The sequence below is a fragment of the Python bivittatus genome, unplaced genomic scaffold (genome assembly GCF_059951505.1).
Source record: "Python bivittatus isolate LINGU-HERP-01145 unplaced genomic scaffold, Pbiv_v1 ctg000480_np1212, whole genome shotgun sequence".
Classification (NCBI taxonomy): domain Eukaryota; kingdom Metazoa; phylum Chordata; class Lepidosauria; order Squamata; family Pythonidae; genus Python; species Python bivittatus.
Window position 1 is genome coordinate 89,111,403 of NW_028277075.1, and position 18,142 is coordinate 89,129,544.

An 18,142-nucleotide genomic window follows, 5' to 3' on the forward strand; every position below is an offset into this window, starting at 1 on the left:
ATTATTATTCTATTTTGATTATTTTATTCACTCTGGTTTTGAAGATTGCCTAAATCCTGCAAGGAGTGCCTGCCCTATAGCATCTCAGTGATACTTGAATCCTTTATTCCTCTTGGCTTTCTTAAAAAAGTCCTGAAGATATGGATGTTTCTACATTGCATGCCAGCAGTTATATTCAAATGGGAGGAGATTTAGTTAAAGGAACTCTTAGTAGTTCCCTCCAACTACTTTTCTCTAATGTTACCCTATCAATCAGTGCCAGCAGAAACAGAATGCTGTATAGCAGTATTTCTCTGCCTCGAGCTCTTTGTTCACCCTCTCAGATGATTCAGTTGCTTAATGGGCAACTTGCATAAGTCCCTCGGTTTGGACTTCTCTTGAAGTCCCCTGGTGATGGGCTTCTGCTGCTGAGTGAAATTTTACCACAATCCTTCATATCATGACTACTCACCGAAGATTACAAAACATAAAAGAGATAAAAATACTTTCCTTAATAATCTGTCTGACTTCCGTTTTGATATTAAAATGCATAATGTCAAGAGATAGTTATAGGTAGTCCTTGTTTAATGACTGCCTAATTTACCAACCATTTGCAGTTATGAGAGTGATGAAAAAATGACTATGATCAATCTTCACATTTATGACCTTCTCAGGTCTGTAAAGCAAAGGAAAGCTGAAGTAAGATCATAAGCACAGTCATGGTTTCATTTAGCGACCACTTCATTTAACAACCAAGTTGTCAGTCCCAGTTGTGATCACTAAGTAAGGACTATCTTTAGTTACAAAAAACACTGACAATTGCTTGCATAACTCATTGCGGTAATGATTTTGTCTGTGTTTGGATTTGCTAAACTCTATTACTGAAATATAAGTTGTAAATAGAGCATGACCTGTTTTTAAGCTGACAGCTAGTTATTTGAACAACTTGAAAATTATGTTATAATCAGTCGGGTTAATAGAAGGTTGAAAACTCAGACATTTTTGAGAACAGAAGGAATTTCATTTTATTTCTTTCTGAAAAGCCATTAATGCATCTGTTGGCATGAATCTATAGTGGATTTAGCCATCTCTTTCAAAGGAAAGGATTTTTCAAAATTTTTATAACATCTGTCTAAATCTTTTTTTGCATGAAGGAAAAAATGAGAGTATAAATAAGAGGTTATAAAGCCACAGCCTCAGTTAACAATGTGAAGTTCTCAAGACAAAGAACATTGAATTGAGCAATAAAAATCATGGAGATGATTTGAGACAAGGACAGCATATAAAAATTTAGGGGGGAAATTATATATTTTTGCAATTAATAAATATAAATTACTGTTAACAGAATATATGGATAAAGAACCTAATCGTACACTCAGTCTCTTTTTCTATTACAGGTCGTTCTTGGGTTACAACAAGAATTGGGACCAGAACTTCTGTCGCTAAGCAATGTAGTCGTAAAGCACAATGTCACATTACCTCATTGCTTAGCGACAGCAATCCCAGAAGTCCTGGTTGCCGTTTTAACCCCAGGACCATGCAGGGTGTTAAGCGGGAAGAGGCAGGGGTCCCAAGCAAGGAGCACAGGGGGGTGAGAGTGCTGCAGGCAGGCACTATGGAGCGTGGGGGTGTGTGAGGGCTGCAGGGGCCGGGAATGCCATGGGCAGGTGATACAGAGCATGGGCGGGTCAGTAGGGGCTGCAAGTGGGTCAGCGGGGGCCATGAGCAAGCCAACAGGGGCCGCGGGTGGATGATATGGAGTGCAGGTGGGTTGGTGGAGGCCATGGGCGGGCACTACAGAATGTGGGCAGGCCAGTGGGGTCTACAGAGTGTGGGCAGGCTGGTGGCCACAAACAGGTGAGTGTGCTACGGAGCATGGGTGGGTGGGGGATGCTGGCAAGTGTCAGTGGGGGGGTGCTGTGGAGTATGAGATCCCTGGGATTTCATACCCTGTAGCAGGGTTACTTGGGAGACAAAGCGGCGGGAGTTAGTTTGCTTGTGGGAAGCTGGCAGGAAAGGTGGCAAATTGTGATCATGTGACCACGGGAGAGTGCAACCATCATAAGCGCAAGCTGGTTGCCAAGCACCCGAATTGCAATCACATGACCAAGAGGCTGCTGCAATGGCTGGAACTTCAAGGACCAGTCATAAGTACCACTCGTTCCGCACCTTTGTAACTTTGAATGGTCACTGAATGAGTGGTCATAACTTGAGGACTCCCTGTAAATAATTAAAAGCTCTTTATTGCTAAGTTGTGGTATATCTTGTAATGATATTGTTTGTCCCTATAGTATATAAAAGATGAGATCCTGGTGTATATATTTTCTTAAGTGAAAAGGAGAAATGCCTCACATCCATATTACACAACAACAAAATGTTGTAAAGCATGAATTAAAATGATAATTTTAAGTTAAAGGACATACTTGCTTTCTTCAGCTTATGTTTGGATAGCCAATGCAAGTAATGCACAAATTATAAGCATTTTATAAGCAAATTATAAGAAATTCTTATTGTAACTTATATTTACAGCTGCAGGTTTGGAATTAAGCCAATATAAAGATTTTTTTTCCATACCTACAAATTTGTAGTCTATTAGTTCTTGGGCTTAAATTCAGAACATCTGTTTTAAAAGTATTTTGTTTCTGAGGGACTTTTGGAATTCAATTATTTATCCTTGGTTTAATGGCATAAAATACTTCTAAGGTTTTCTTTAAAGTTTCTGAAAGATTTGTAGTGCTTGTTGGAACTTGAATTTTCAACCAAAATATTACAGTCATTTTCACTGTACATTCTGAAATATAAACGATCGTTTCCTTCTTTGATGTTGTTCCATAGTCCTTATCTGTCCTGTGTAAGTGGGAGATGCTCCTTTTTAGACAGTAGTTGTTCAGAGCTTCTCAAGCCAAAAGATGAAACTGTATGTTATGAAAAGCCTTCCAATATAACATGAACCTGGCAGCTGTAGTATTGCTTTAAAAAAGTAATAACAGCAAAATGAATGAGCAACATTTTCTGTTTTACATTGTATTCTCTCAGGACCCTATCTGTTCATAGTTACATCTTGACAGCTGTTACAGCTGTATGATTATTTAATTTATATAGGATATAGATAGAGATATAGGATATAGGATATAAAGTGTGGAGTGGTACATTTTATCCTCACAGCAATCTTGTAGGTTGGGCTAAGAGATAGGGAGTATCCTAGAGTCACTTGTGAGTTTCATGGTTGAGTGGGCACTTGAACCTGGCTCTCCCTGGTTGCAGTCCAACATCTGAACCACTGTGTCACATTGGCCACTAGCATCCTCTCCCATCCTCTCCTCTCCTCTCATGTGTGACATGTAGTAAGGTATACTCCTTCCTTACATATCCCCCCCACACACACACACACACTCTTCCAATCATTCCTGTTATCTATAATGGAAACAGGCCAGAATTATAATCTTCAAGATCAATCATATTTCCATACCTCATGCCCTTTCAATGAATACTGGGATCATATCATAAACGTTGCCATCAGAAATAAATAAGTAATAAGCTTTACTGGGGGATTCAGCAAAGCTTAAAAGGAGAGGACAGTTTTCTGCACCGGTAGGAATCCTTAAGGTGCATGACATCACAATGTAATTGGCTAAATAATACTAATAAAAGAATTCAGGGAAAGAAAAAGGTAGGCAAAGGTTGAATCCCAGAATGACCTTAATGGGCATTTATTTTATGCTTTGTGATGAGGAGACACACTGAGATGAGAAAGGGGAATGTATCCTATAGTATTTATCTTTTCTGCCTTGGCAGTATTTATCCATACCCCTGCTACAGCAATGGAAAGGAGTAGTGCATGATATTTCTAGGAGGTTTTGAGGATTTGCAATACAGGGACAGAAAGTCACCTGTGTAACTCCCCCATCCCTGGTTTTTTTTTTTAAGGTTTATTTTCTTGAAAGTTCAGAAGTGGTATGGGTCAGTCTGAAGAGAATCTGGATAATTTATCAATTTGTTCTAGAAGTGGATGACCAGAGAAGCAGCATAGGAAAGGGGGGGGGGAGGAAAATCTATTCTGTTTTTCCCAGCTTGCCACAGAAAACCAGTGTGGGGGAAAAAGGAGGAAACTCCTGCAAATAATTGTTTTTAAAATGATGAATTAAAATAATCATAATTTTAGATTATTTATCATCTAAATAAAATAATTATAGGATGTTGATTTCTGGGCTTTTTCTTTAGAAATATAGTTCTTCTGTTTTGTGAATTATAATTGTTATAGCCTCTGTCCTATTTACCATGTCTCAATATTTTGTCCTTGGTTTCTTGATTTCTGTTTGTTATTTATAGATCAGTTTGCTCATTTTTTTCCTAGTTGCCACTAAGTAAAAAGGATAATGTTTTGATTCAGTTTGGTGCTGCATCCTGCAACTGGGTGCTGTTGTAATTAATTTTTAATTAAGAGGGAACTTGTACATAATTTTTCTTCATTTTTCCTCATAAATAAAATGGCTGGGCTGCAAGTTGTAATGCATTTCATGTTCTTAAAATGACAACATTTAGGGTGGTGTTTTTATTAACTTTTCTGGACTTCTACTAGAGTTGTGCAGCAATCTGAAAGAATGATTTGGAGCATGCAAGAGTACACTCCTACTCCAATTCGCTGCTTCTGCTTGGAGTTGGGGTCAGTGCATAACCCAACATCACTATATATGATGAGATTCCAAGTGTATCTTGGGGTCATATGTTTCTAAAGTTACACAGATATCTAGAGTTTTATTATGGTTAAATACAGATTGAATGTGCTGATTTAGTTTTCTGTAAGATTAAGATTAAATTTCTTAGATATATATTCCACCTTTCCTCTAGGAATGCAAGATGGAGTGCATAGCACTCCACCAATTTTTCCACAACAATATTGTGGAATAGGTTCAGCTAAGAGTTAATAACAAGCTTAGCTCAAAGTCACCCACCTCTTTAACAGTTACATCACAGCATATGGTAGAAGGAAAGGAAGCATGTGAGTCCCAGTTGCAGACTGTAGAATCAAGATTTGAATAGCATAGCCTAAACAGTCTCTGATATGTTGTGCTCCATGTGAGTTCATTATTTGTTAGGTTTTCTGAAAATTCCGTTTTTCTGTTCTTTTTCCTGATATGAACACATCATTACAAACTGCATTTTGGGAAGATGGAGAAAGTATTGCTGATTGTGACATATTTAACTTATTAAGGAAGCTAAGAAGGATGGATGAAGTAGATGAATTGAACCTGTCCATGTCAAGACATATAAAAAATAATAATTGCTTTGTTGAAGTGACAATTGCTTTGTTGAAATCTTGCATCTTGTCTTGTGATCTTTAAGCTGTACAGAAGTGGTAGTGTGTGAGTGAGTGAAAAAAAGAGATATTTCTGTCCTTTCCCTCTAAAAAAACCCTTGGTGATAATTATAAAGAGACTTTACACTTACTTTCTTCCATGACTGAAAAATCTATAATGAGTGTCCTGCGTACTTCTCTTTTGAATTACTTACAGATCACCTGTTGAATGACAGGTATAGAGCTCAGCCAAATTAGTAATTGTATATAGGTTTCCTGTGTTTTCTAAAATATCTGCTGTCTAGATTAAATTCATTAGGCACAGGCTTAAAGGAGATTGCCTTAATTACTCTGGGTCTGATAGCCTTGGCAGTTATCATGGCTAGTACCAAGGCCTATGTTTTCTTCCATCCCTGTAGTTCTAAGGTTTGTGAGGTAATAATGCAATGCCTTCGAAGCATAGCTTGTTTGTTTCTTGGTTTATTAATCAAATTTATATGGCCACCCATCTCTCTCCCACTGCATCTTTCCCTCCCTCCCAACTCTGAAATACAGCCCCACTCCTACAGCACTCTCTTGGCAAGTCCAGCAAGTAAAGCTAATGGCCTCCTATTCTTTTGTGTGGGGCAATACTTAAGGTGACATGGGAAAGGAAATGAGACGAAATAACATTTTCTCTCATCTCCCTAACTTATAGTATACTTTTACATAAAGCCTAAACTAGTTCAAAATTTAAGGGTAATCAGGAGTTTGAAAAGGTGATCCCAATACTTGAGTTGACATTCCCATACTAAGAAAGCTTTCATGCTTCATTTCTGCAGTTGTCTACAGAGCTACTATTAATAGAGCAGACCAAAATTAGATATTACAGGGCTACACAGAAAAGTTCTGAACAATGAGAAAAAATAATCTTATCTGCTTTAGATATTATTTCCATCAAGTTTTGTATCTCAGTTTACACCACCCACTACCTAGTTCATTATTCCACCCGCTGTATATCAAGCATTCTGCTCAGCAGAAGAATATATGGCTACAAGCTAACTATGCCTACTCCCAAGTCATTTCCGTATGATACAGATTAATAGAGTCCACATGATACAGATTGAGCTTTGTCATGTGTAACAAACATGTCAGCTAAACGCTTCCTTAAAGCCCTTGGGGGCCCATCAGATTATTTCAGTGTCTAGTGATAAATCATTTTAGTAGATTTCTACTCATTGTTGGGCTAGGAAAAAAACTGTTAATCTAAATGAGATAAAGAAATGGTCTGACTGTGACTGTGGAGTCAAAAGCAACTTCCCATTACCTCACTATAACATTTCCGCTCAGTCAATACCAGTACAAGAGTGTGGCACAAAGTATATCTTGGTTTAATGTCATGTTTGTTTTCATGGCAACCATGAATTCCTGAGTGGAATTCTGGGTAAAGTTGCCATAACATGAAAGTTGCTATCAAGAATCATTAGCCTGTGAATCTTCAGTAAGTCCCATCTGTACAAACAGGTTGCCACAATTTGGGAATCCCATCAGAACTGAATAACAAAATGAGAGAAAGTTTTTAACACTATGGTTCAGTGGTTGTTGTTGTTCAGTCGTTAAGTCGTGTCCGACTCTTCATGACCCATGAACCATATTGTGCCAGGCCTTCCTGTCCTTCACTGCCTCCCTGAGTTTGCTCAGTTTCATGTTCATTGCTTCAGTGATGCTATCTAACCATCTCATCCTCTGCCGTCCTCTTCTCCTTTTGCCTTCAATCTTTCCCAGCATCAGGGTCTTTTCCAAAGAGTCCTCTCTTCACACTATGGTTCGGACTAATGCCTATTTCTGTCTGTTTTTACATGGGTAATAAAGTGTTGTTTTAAATGCATATATTTCTTGGAACACACCATTTTAATTTTAACTGGTTTTGAACTTTTATCTACATTTCTAACTCAGATTGTCATTCAAACATTTGACTACCATCAGCAAACTGAATGATAGCTGTACTTTAGCGAATAGGTTAATTGCATTTCTGGTTAGAAAGTTAACTGTGTTTAATTATAAATGATGAGAAATTATTTCCATTAATTCTTAATAACCTCTCATGTCTGAGCATATTTGATGCACAATCCATTTATTATTCCCTGGTTTCACGGCCCTTTTCCAATTTCCCAGCAGAGAAATGAGGAAGAAGACAGTGCTGCATTTTTAGAATTCCATTAGGATCTCAGTGATGATTCATCCTCACAGTCAGTTGAGGTGGAAAAATATTAATCTATTCTGATGTGTTTAATAGTACTGGATTACATTGTGTTAATTTCTCTTTTTCAGATCTCATTAATGGAGCCCAGGAACAGTGTGAATTGCCTCCCATGGATGGTTTTCCTCACTGCGAGGGCAAAATAAAAGTAAGTCTCATCTATTATACCATTTATCTATCTGGGTGTATTCATTCTCCAATACAAAATGTTCTAATGCTAACCAACATTTCATCCGTTCAATCTGTTACCTTATCAGAAGAGAAGGGGTGAAAAAATTATACAGTTTTCTCTTAGCACTATGTGAGTATGGTAACTGAAGCAGAGTAGATAGTAATTCATAATGTTTTGATCCAGATGCCAAAAATGTTGTCTAATTCTTTATGAAGAAGTTGAATAGTAATATGTTGAAGATTGCAGTTATATCTGAAGGGCAAGGATAAAAATCTAAGAGGTTTCTAGTCTCATTTACAAATACAGACATGGTTGGATGAACTCCATATAAAGAATATGACTTCATGCCACATATGTGGATAAAAGATCATGCTCATGGTGAACCATAGAAATATGAAAGTTGTTTTGACCAGTAGTGAAATTCCTACAGGTTATAGCAATTATCTTTCTGATAACTGAAGCTTGCATTGTTGATATAAAATGCTGTTGCAGCCACTGCCTGAGACTTATTTAACTGTCTGGTTAGTATTGCAGTCCAGGTTCATAGAACCTAACCTGCTGATTGACAGTATATGCATTTTTTTTCTAGTGGATGAAGGATATGTGGAGATCTGATCCTTGTTATGCAAGTTACGGTGTTGATGGATCCACATGCTCATTCTTTATTTACCTCAGTGAGGTCAGTAAACTTTAATTTCAACTAATACATTAAGGTTTAGTAAATTTTTGTCTGTAGCTGTATCCATCTGATAAACTGGCTGTAATTTGTAAAAACTTGGGCTATAAAAATTTGCTAGCCTTTAGAGTAAACAAAAATGTTTTTATGGCTTATTCTGCAAGAGTACTATAGATATCCCTATGAAAATGACTCCAAGCCTTATTAATTTGATGGAATGAAAGTATTAAAGTTCTAAGCATTTTCATTTTGCAGTGCAAATTTCTTTTCCAAGAGAAAATGGCATCTGCTTCTCTTTTCAACTAATTATAACTTGTCAATATCTGCACTCTTATACACTGTGTTTACTGCTAGAAAGAGCTCTGCAAATCTTTGAGGAAGTGCTTTGTTTTGATAATAGCTCACCTTAGTTTGCCAAGCATGTGGCCCCTTTACTTTTAGAGCAATGTAAGGCAACCACGTTCCTTTGTCTGCTACAGTTGTCTCAACCAGCCCAAAGTGCCAAGTGGAATATAAGCAATCTTTCTCTGATCAGAGGCTGCTTTTGTTTTAGTTGTTGACTTCTGAATTGTGTTCGACTATAATGCCAGAGTCAGTACAGTTCCTGTGTTCCCATTACACTTTAACCAATGGCCGATTTAATTCAATTATATTATATTGAATAAAAATAAGCACAATTATTATTGCATTTGTTAATTATTTACTTAGTATATATGCATAAAGCAATAATTGATAATAAAAGAGCCAGGGTTAAAGCTGTAATTGTAACTTACTGTAATTATTTATGGCTCCTGTCTGTGAACAGTTTTTTTACTTCAGTCACTGCAGTGGATACATTGTCCTATTAAACTACTTTAATTTGTTTCAGATAATTCTTCTTCCATGTATTACATTGCTTTCTTATTATTTCTCTTGTAATTTCCCCTCAAATAACTTGGAATTCACATAGGGTTATTTTAAATCTCTTGGGGATTAAATCAATTATGGCGTAGCTTCTTCTAGTAACTGCAATTATATCATTCTGTCTCTGGCACTGTGAACCATAGACAGCATAGTCTCCAAAAATCAATTTGTCTCCCATAATATGTTCTGGTATCAGTTACTAATAGAAAGAAGGCAAAAACAGTAAAAAGCCTACAGAGTACATTTAACCAATGAGATCTGCTTAAGTGTTGGTTATTTTTGAATGCTCGTCAAGCTTGGTGGAGCTTTCATCATGCAGCAGTGGTGCTGCCATCTAAATTGGGCAGTAAGCTATTAAACATAGAACCTCCATAGAACCACAACAATTAAAATACGCGTCCAACCTGAAGTGGCAGCCAGCTGGCTTTGGCTGCCTCATCCCTGAAAATAGCATGGAATGCTTCAGTGGGTGTGTGGCCTTTTCAATTACACAGAAGTAGAATCTGAGCAGCATACTATTTGTTGTTCCATGGAAAAGCTAAAACCAACACTCTTTCCATCATTATGAAACTTCGTAGGGAGGTTTGAGAGCCACATAGTAGTTCTCGGAAGTCTCTATGTGTTCTGCAGACCCTGAATTGACTGGCCATCTCTGTTTTGAACAGTGGTATATGATTATTTGTTCCCAGTTGGTATCCCTGTATGTTACAACAGGACATAGTTAATGCTGCAATTTGTCCCAGTAACATTTGTCCCATAACAATTTGCTGTTAATTGTACACAACATCAAAGTTCTACTTGCAGCACAGCTAGGAAAGGAGAAGGGGAGAAGAGTATATCAAGCAAGTCTTGGAGTCTTTTGAAACTAGTAAATGGCCTCACAATTAAAAAGTTTATATTCAATCAATGTAAGATAAATGTTTTGTGAATAAAAATGTCTGATCGTTGTCTACTATAAGCAGTGGAGCTTAGTATCTAAACGTTTTGAGCAGCTGCAGCTACTAGCACTCCACCTGGATGCTGTAATGGATCAGAGATCCCAAGTAGTTCAGTGTGAATTATCCATGATAGATAATAAATCATTGGTAGTATGCTGAATGACATGTGCCTTATGTGTCTGCATTGCACGTGTTGAGATTTCAGTAGCAGTGGCAAGGTAATTTTTCGTTACCTTTCATCACCCTCCACTCTGTAGTGATCTGAAGCCAGGAGAAGCAATAAAAAGTCTGGGAGAAAGAAGTTGTTTTCAGTTTTCTCAAGACCATTTTTTATTTTCTCTCCACAATTAAATGAATGAGGAAAGATGGGGGGGGGGGACCCATTTTTCCACTTTCCTTCTAAATTCTAAGAAAAAAAGGTACTTTTTCTTTTGCTGCTAAACTTTCAGAAATTTTACAGCTTTCCCTAAATAATGGGACATAGTTCATCTGGAACATATTTATGGTGACTCTGGAGAACTTCTCTTCCCAGTTTTTGTGCATAAGAATACCTTTTAGTCTAATTTGTGTCCTTTGTGTATTGTCCTAGTGTCCCAGATTATATATAGAACTTTGCTTTAATTTTTTATTATTTCTATTAATTCTTTCGTAATGAATTTTCCAATTGCTACACAACCAAATACAGAATAAAATTTAGCAGCCTCTCCTAATTGTTCAGTATTTTGTTGTTACTCAGTTTTTCAGTTGCTTCTGACACTTGGTGACACTGTGCAGTTCTCATTTGTTCCAGCACCAAAATCCAAAGGCATAATTTTTTATTTGTTCACCCTTTTTGATGGGCCAGCTTTCACAGGTCTACATTAAGACTGGGAAAACCATGATCCCGACAATACACTTGTTGGCAGTGAGATGTCTCTACCCTTTAATATTTTTTCCGGGTTTGTCACAGTCTTTCTCCCAAGAAGCATATGTCTCTATTTCATTATTAGAGTCACCATTGCTTGGATACTTCAGCCCAGTCTATGACTACTGCTTCCACTATTTCTTCACCTGTTTGCATTGGACTGGTGCTAGCAGTTTACACTATTTTATTTTTTACTATTGAGCATCAGTTCGGCTTTTGTGTTGTCATTTTTCATCTTCAGCAAGAAATTTTTAAAGTCTTCCTCAGTTCCAACCATTAATAATGCTTCACACAAGTTTAATTCCAACTCCTACTTCTTCTAGTCCAGCATTTCTCATGATATTTCTGTATGTAAATTAAATAGTCAGGGTGACAGTATACAACCTTGGCATGGTCCTTTCCTAGTTTTGAACCATTTAGTTGCTCCATAATCCATTTCAACTATTGTTTTCTCCACGTACACATTCTTCATTACATAGTTGGTATACACATATTTACCAAGGGCAGTCTGTGGTTTGTTATCTACACAGGAAAAAGTCTTAGTATAATTAAAAAATAAAGAAAGAAATGCCTTTGTGTGAAACTCTCTTTCCTTTTCCATTATTCATTAAATCAAGTGCCTCTCCTTCTGAATCCAGTGCGTACCTTTGGTAGTTCTCATTTCACATATTGTTGAAGTCTTTATCGCAGTGGAGTCCTTGGGGTTCTCTGAGCTTGGTTCTTTTCTTGCAAACGTTTCATTACCTGGTTAGGTAACATCTGCAGTGCTAAAATGAGATGGGGTTTATTTATTTATTTATTTTATTTAATAGACTTGTCCCTGCCCATCTCCCCACAATGGGGGACTCTGGGCGGCTTACAACAAACTAAAATCAGAAATACATAATTAAAAGTTCTAAAAACCACACTTACAGAGATAAAAAGGCTAAAAATTTGCTCTCTATTTATATGCTGTGGCCTGCCTTGCTAGTGCTGGTGGTTGCGGGGGGGGTTGTTTTGCTCCTCTGGTAGAAGATCAAAGATGTACACAGATGAAGATGAAATTATGGTCTCATTTGATGTCACAGCACTCTTTACGTCCATAAACCCAGAACTAGCAAAAGAATCCATATCATCAGTACTGCACAACACACCCGACTTAACAAAATACACCCAGATCGAAATACCCAGAATCGTGGACCTCATCAACCTCTGCCTCACCACCTATTTTCAGTTTGAAGGACAAATATACCAACAAATCAGAGGCGCACCCATGGAATCACCACTGTCAGGACTCATAGCAGAGATTGTAATGCAACACCTAGAAGCTATAGCACTTCCCCACATACAACCTAAAGTATGGATCCGGTATGTAGATGACACATTTGTTATAATAAAAAAGACACAACTAGAGAAGACACATGAAACCATTAACAACATCTTCAAAGGAATAAAATTCACCAGAGAGGAAGAAAACAACAACATGTTACCCTTCCTGGATATCCTCATCAGCAGAGGAAACAACAGCAAATTAGAAACCCAAGTATATCGGAAGACAACCCACACCAATCAAGTACTCCATTACCAAAGTAGCAACCCAACCTCCCACAAGAGGAGCTGTGTAAGAACATTATTCAAGCGAGCACAAACACATTGCAGCAACCCAGAACAGCAGAAAAAGGAAAAAGACCACCTATACAACATCTTCCAACAAAATGGATATCCATGTAATTTTCTCAAAAAGTGCCTGATCATTCAACCTACTACAACACAACCTACACAAGCTATGAAAAAGATCACACTGCCATACATCAGAAGCGTCTCAGAAACCACCAACAGACTATTACAACCACATGGCATCTCTGTAGCACACAAACCAACAAAATCACTCCAAAATATCTTAAGTAAACCAAAAGACCTAGTAGCACAAGAAGAAAAAACAGGAGTCATCTATAACATACAATGTAAGGACTGTAACAAACACTATGTAGGACAGACAGGCAGAAGACTAGCATCTTCTCGATCCACGAGCATCAACTAGCAGTCAGAAGACATGATGAAAACTCCTTAATCTCACAACACTTGGACAGACTGAACCATAGTTTTAACTGGGAAACTGTCAGCATTTTAGACCAAGTGAAATCCAAAAATGCAAGAGAATTCTTGGAAGCTTGGTATTCAGACAAGGCAGCAATTAACAGACACATAGAGATAAACAGCATCTACATACTATTCAAAAGAGACAAAAGACCAGAAGATCGCCTCACCAGCAATCATCACCCCGATAAGCAAAGGTTACCACCAGGCACACAATCAAGCAGTAAACATATGCTAATCAAGGAACAACCAGAGGAGCAAAACAAAACCCGCACCCCCACCAGCACTGGCAAGGCAGGCCACAGCATATAAATAGAGAGCAAACCCCATCCCATTTTAGCACTGAAGATGTTACCTAGCCAGGTAATGAAACATTTGCAAGAAAAGAACCAAGCTCAGAGAACCCCAAAGACTCCACAGTTCAACCCTGAGCTACACATATTCGCCTCTATTGCTCTTTACTGCAGTTCTTGAGAATTATTTTATTAGCATGTGAGATAAGTGCAACTGTTAGTTTAAATATTCTTTAGCACTTTGGCATGTGAGTATTGCTATTTTGGTATTGTTCAACATGCCACTCCTTATTTTTTATTCTGAGATTAACAATGGTTTGCTTTCTTTTTTCTTTTATGCAAAATTATTTATATTAGAAGTAAATGATTTAGTATTGTGTTATGCTGAATAAACACTTGTTTGTTTCATGCTTTTTATCTGTCACATAAATCATCACCCTTTGTTGTAGATGACACAGAACATTGTGTGTTGTGCATGTGTAGTTCTTTAGTTACTTAATTTTATTTTTATATGTATTGTGTCAGCTTTCAAAAGGTAACAAGAAGAAGTTAGCTTGTTAATATCTCCCTTACGTCAGGAGATATTCCTGGCATGTCATTGTGAATGTTATCAATATCTTTTTATAGACAGCCTAAATAACCATATTATGGAAAATGCAATGAATCTAGTTCACCAGAATGCCTTCAAAAGAAGTGTTATAACTGTGGGTGAAAGGGTTTTTTTGTAGTAGATCAATGAATCTAGTGTTTAGCCCCCTCTAATTTTGGCATACAAAAATTAAAATACTACTTTTGATTAACTGCAAATACATATAAAATATGTTTATGTCATAATTCCAATCCAGCAGATTGTTCATTTTGGTTTGAGTGAGAGGCTTAAATACAATTAATCTCAAGGAATGTCTCTCTCTACATTTTTTGTCTGGACATGATGGTCATCCTTGAAGCTCTCCCTCTGGGTGTTCCCATCAAGTAAAGTTACATGTGTGACTACAAAGGAGGGAGCACTTATACAGGCAGGTCCAGAAATATTGGGACATCGACACAATTCTAACATCTTTGGCTCTATACACCACCACAATGGATTTGGAATGAAACAAACACAATGTGCTTTAACTGCAGACTGTCAGCTTTAATTTGAGGGTATGTGCATCCAACTCAGGTGAACGGTGTAGGAATTACAACAGTTTGCATATGTGCCTCCCACTTGGTAAGGGACCAAAAGTAATGGGACAGAACAATAATCATAACTCAAACTTTCCCTTTTTAATACTTGGTTGCAAATCCGTTGCAGTCAATCACAGCCTGAAGCCTGGGACGCATAGACATCACCAGACGCTGGGTTTCATCCCTGGTGATGCTCTGCCAGGCCTCTTCTGCAACTGTCTTCAGTTCCTGCTTGTTCTTGGGGCATTTTCCCTTCAGTTTTGTCTTCAGCAAGTGAAATGCATGCTCAATGGGATTCAGGTCAGGTGATTGACTTGGCCATTGCATAACATTCCACTTCTGTCCCTTCAAAAACTCTTTGGTTGCTTTTGCAGTGTGCTTTGGGTCATTGTCCATCTGTACTGTGAAGTGCCGTCCAATGAGTTCTGCAGCATTTGGCTGAATGTGAGCAGATAATATTGCCCGAAACACTGCAGAATTCATCCTGCTGCTTTTGTCAGCAGTCACATCATCAATAAATACAAGAGAACCAGTTCCATTGGCAGCCATACATGCCCATGCCATGACACTACCACCACCATGCTTCACTGATGAGGTGGTATGCTTAGGATCATGAGCAGTTCCTTTCCTTCTCCATACTCTTCTCTTCCCATCACTCTGGTACAAGTTGATCTTGGTCTCATCTGTCCATAGGATGTTGTTCCAGAACTGTGAAGGCTTTTTTAGATGTCGTTTGGCAAACTCTAATCTGGCCTTCCTGTTTTTGAGGCTCACCAATGGTTTACATCTTGTGGTGAACCCTCTGTATTCACTCTGGTGAACTCATCTTTTGATTGTTGACTTTGGCACACATACACCTACCTCCTGGAGAGTGTTCTTGGTCTGGCCAACTGTTGTGAAGGGTGTTTTCTTCACCAGGGAAAGGATTCTTCGGTCATCCACCACAGTTGTTTTCCGTTGTCTCCCGGGTCTTTTGGTGTTGCTGAGCTCACTGGTGCGTTCCTTCTTTTTGAGAATGTTCCAAACAGTTGTTTTGGCCACGCCTAATGTTCTTGCTATCTCTCTGATGGGTTTGTTTTGTTTCTTCAGCCTAATGATGGCTTGCTTCACTGATAGTGACAGCTCTTTGGATCTCATCTTGAGAATTGACAGCAACAGACTCCAAATGCAAATAGCACATTTGAACTGGACTCTGGACCTTTTATCTGCACATTGTAATTGGGGTACTGAGGGAATATCACACACCTGGCCATGGAACAGCTGAGAAGCCAATTGTCCCATTACTTTTGGTCCCTTACCAAGTGGGAGGCACATATGCAAACTGTTGTAATTCCTACACCGTTCACCTGAGTTGGATGCACATACCCTCAAATTAAAGCTGACAGTCTGCAGTTAAAGCACATTGTGTTTGTTTCATTCCAAATCCATTGTGGTGGTGTATAGAGCCAAAGATGTTAGAATTGTGTCGATGTCCCAATATTTCTGGACCTGACTGTAATTGCAGGGCTACATTTGTTGGATATTTGCTGTAGGGTGGCATAAATAGTGCCAATATTAATATGGTTTTGGTGCAAGGCCCAGGCATTCTTCTTTTCTAGGTATTTTTCTAATTTTTACAGTTAGATTTTATTTTAAATGTACAAACTATACGGGATAAGGACTTCTGTGTTTTATAATGTGTGGTATTTTATTGTTTTTTATTTTCTTATTTTAATAGGTTGATAGTCCAAATTGAGAATTTTATTTATTGGCCCATTAAAAATTTTAATAGTAACTGATAGCAATAATAATGGCCAAGTAATTGGCTAGTGTTATAAACTATTACTTTTTGGTATGTAGCCTGCTTTACCACAAGCTCTGATAGAATAAAATGATTAGAATTTCGGTAGAAGGGGCCAATGAAATTGTCATCAATGGTGGCTTATGCACCAGTTGTTCCTTTGTATCTCTTTGTATCAGATGGTAAATTGATAGAAAATGCTAGAAACTTCTAGCTCAACATTGCGTATGGATGTGGTTCTTTTTTTTAATTAATTTTTATTAAAGATATTTTTTATAAAATAAAAGCAATACAAATTTAAAGGCAAAGGGAAGTAAAAGTAAAGGAAAGGAAAGGAAAAGTGATAAGTAAATAAGAAAGGAATAAAAGACAAAAAAGAAAGAGAAAAGGAAAAAAGATATAAAGGAGTGGCTTCCAATCTTCTTTACAGCAGTTATAAATGCATTTATATTTTATCTTCTCTCTAAGGTTGCATAATGGCTCCCTTCTTTCTGTATTTTACCTTCCTAATCATCAAACCCATAAATCACAAGTTCATTTTTTTTCCATTTTCAGCAAAAAGTCCATAAAGGGATTCCAGTCACTAACAAATGTAGTTATTGTCTTTTCCCTAATCCAGCAAATCAATTTTTCCATGTCTGCAAATTTTGTCATATTCACCAACCATTCTTCCATTGTGGGTATTTCAAAGTCTTTCCATCTTTGTGCATGTAATAATCTTGCTGCACTTACCATGTACAAAAACAATCTTCCATAAGTCTTTTGTAGTCATCCGTCCATTAGTCCCAGCAAGAAAAGTTCTAGTTTCAGTTGAATATTAATCTTTAAAATTCTTTGTATCGCTATATATATTTAAACCCAAATTTTCTAGCTTTTTTACAAGTCCATCAAGCATGATAAAATGACCCTTCATGTTTTCCACATTTCCATGTATGGATGTGGTTCTAAGTGAGTAGTAATACCTGCAGTAGTTTCATATGTCCACCAAAAAGCCCATATCAAGCATGACTTTATCCACTATCTTCTAGCATTATACTATTAATCTGTTTGGCTTATTTTGAATGTTAAGAATATGTAGATCCCCTTCCAAGATACAGGTTTTGCAGGAGGAAAGTATAAATTTATTTGTACTACATTATTTTAATAGATGAGTAAATGTTTCAGTATATATACCTAGCCATTCACTGGGAGGTATAGGCCTAACTTTGCCATTTCATACTTTAGCTTTGTAAAAACCATGTTATTTTCAGTAAGACTTAAATATATGTGTGTGTGTATAAATATATATGGAGCATTTAATCCCATTGGGGCATAATTTTTTATAACCCGCTTTTCTGTAGAATGCAGTTTTTCTTTTCTTTTTTAAGTGTAGCTTTGCACTTCACTGTTAGTGTGGTTATAACTAAGAACTAACCATTTTGAAAGGCTTCAAGAATTTTTTTTTCTTTCTGAAACGTACAGTACTAGCTAGAATATTGGGTGACTGATGTGCTGGCTAAGAGCCATCTCATGAATTACAGAGACAGTTAGTATGTTTCTGTATTGTACAGATGTACTGGGTCACATGGCAGAAGGTTTGAACTTCCACTATGGGAAGCAAAGGAGTGCCATCGTGATATTAGCCGTGAGTTATCCAGCATATGTACTTACTCGTACAATTCATGCTATGCTATGGTTTATATTAAATATCTATAGTTGAACACTTAAGTATTAGTGATT

The 18,142-nt window shown here is 37.4% G+C and overlaps 1 protein-coding gene across 4 annotated transcripts in view; it reads left to right on the forward strand.

The window, feature by feature from the left end:
• Positions 1-18,142, forward strand: part of MGAT5 (alpha-1,6-mannosylglycoprotein 6-beta-N-acetylglucosaminyltransferase) — a 141,989-nt gene that overhangs the window by 87,948 nt on the left and 35,899 nt on the right. For all 4 annotated transcript variants that reach the window (XM_088146490.1, XM_088146493.1, XM_088146491.1 and 1 more), the window contains 2 exons: positions 7,586-7,662; positions 8,276-8,365. In XM_088146490.1, coding sequence (XP_088002616.1) covers positions 7,586-7,662; positions 8,276-8,365 — 167 coding nt within the window. The remainder of the gene's footprint in view (positions 1-7,585; positions 7,663-8,275; positions 8,366-18,142) is intronic.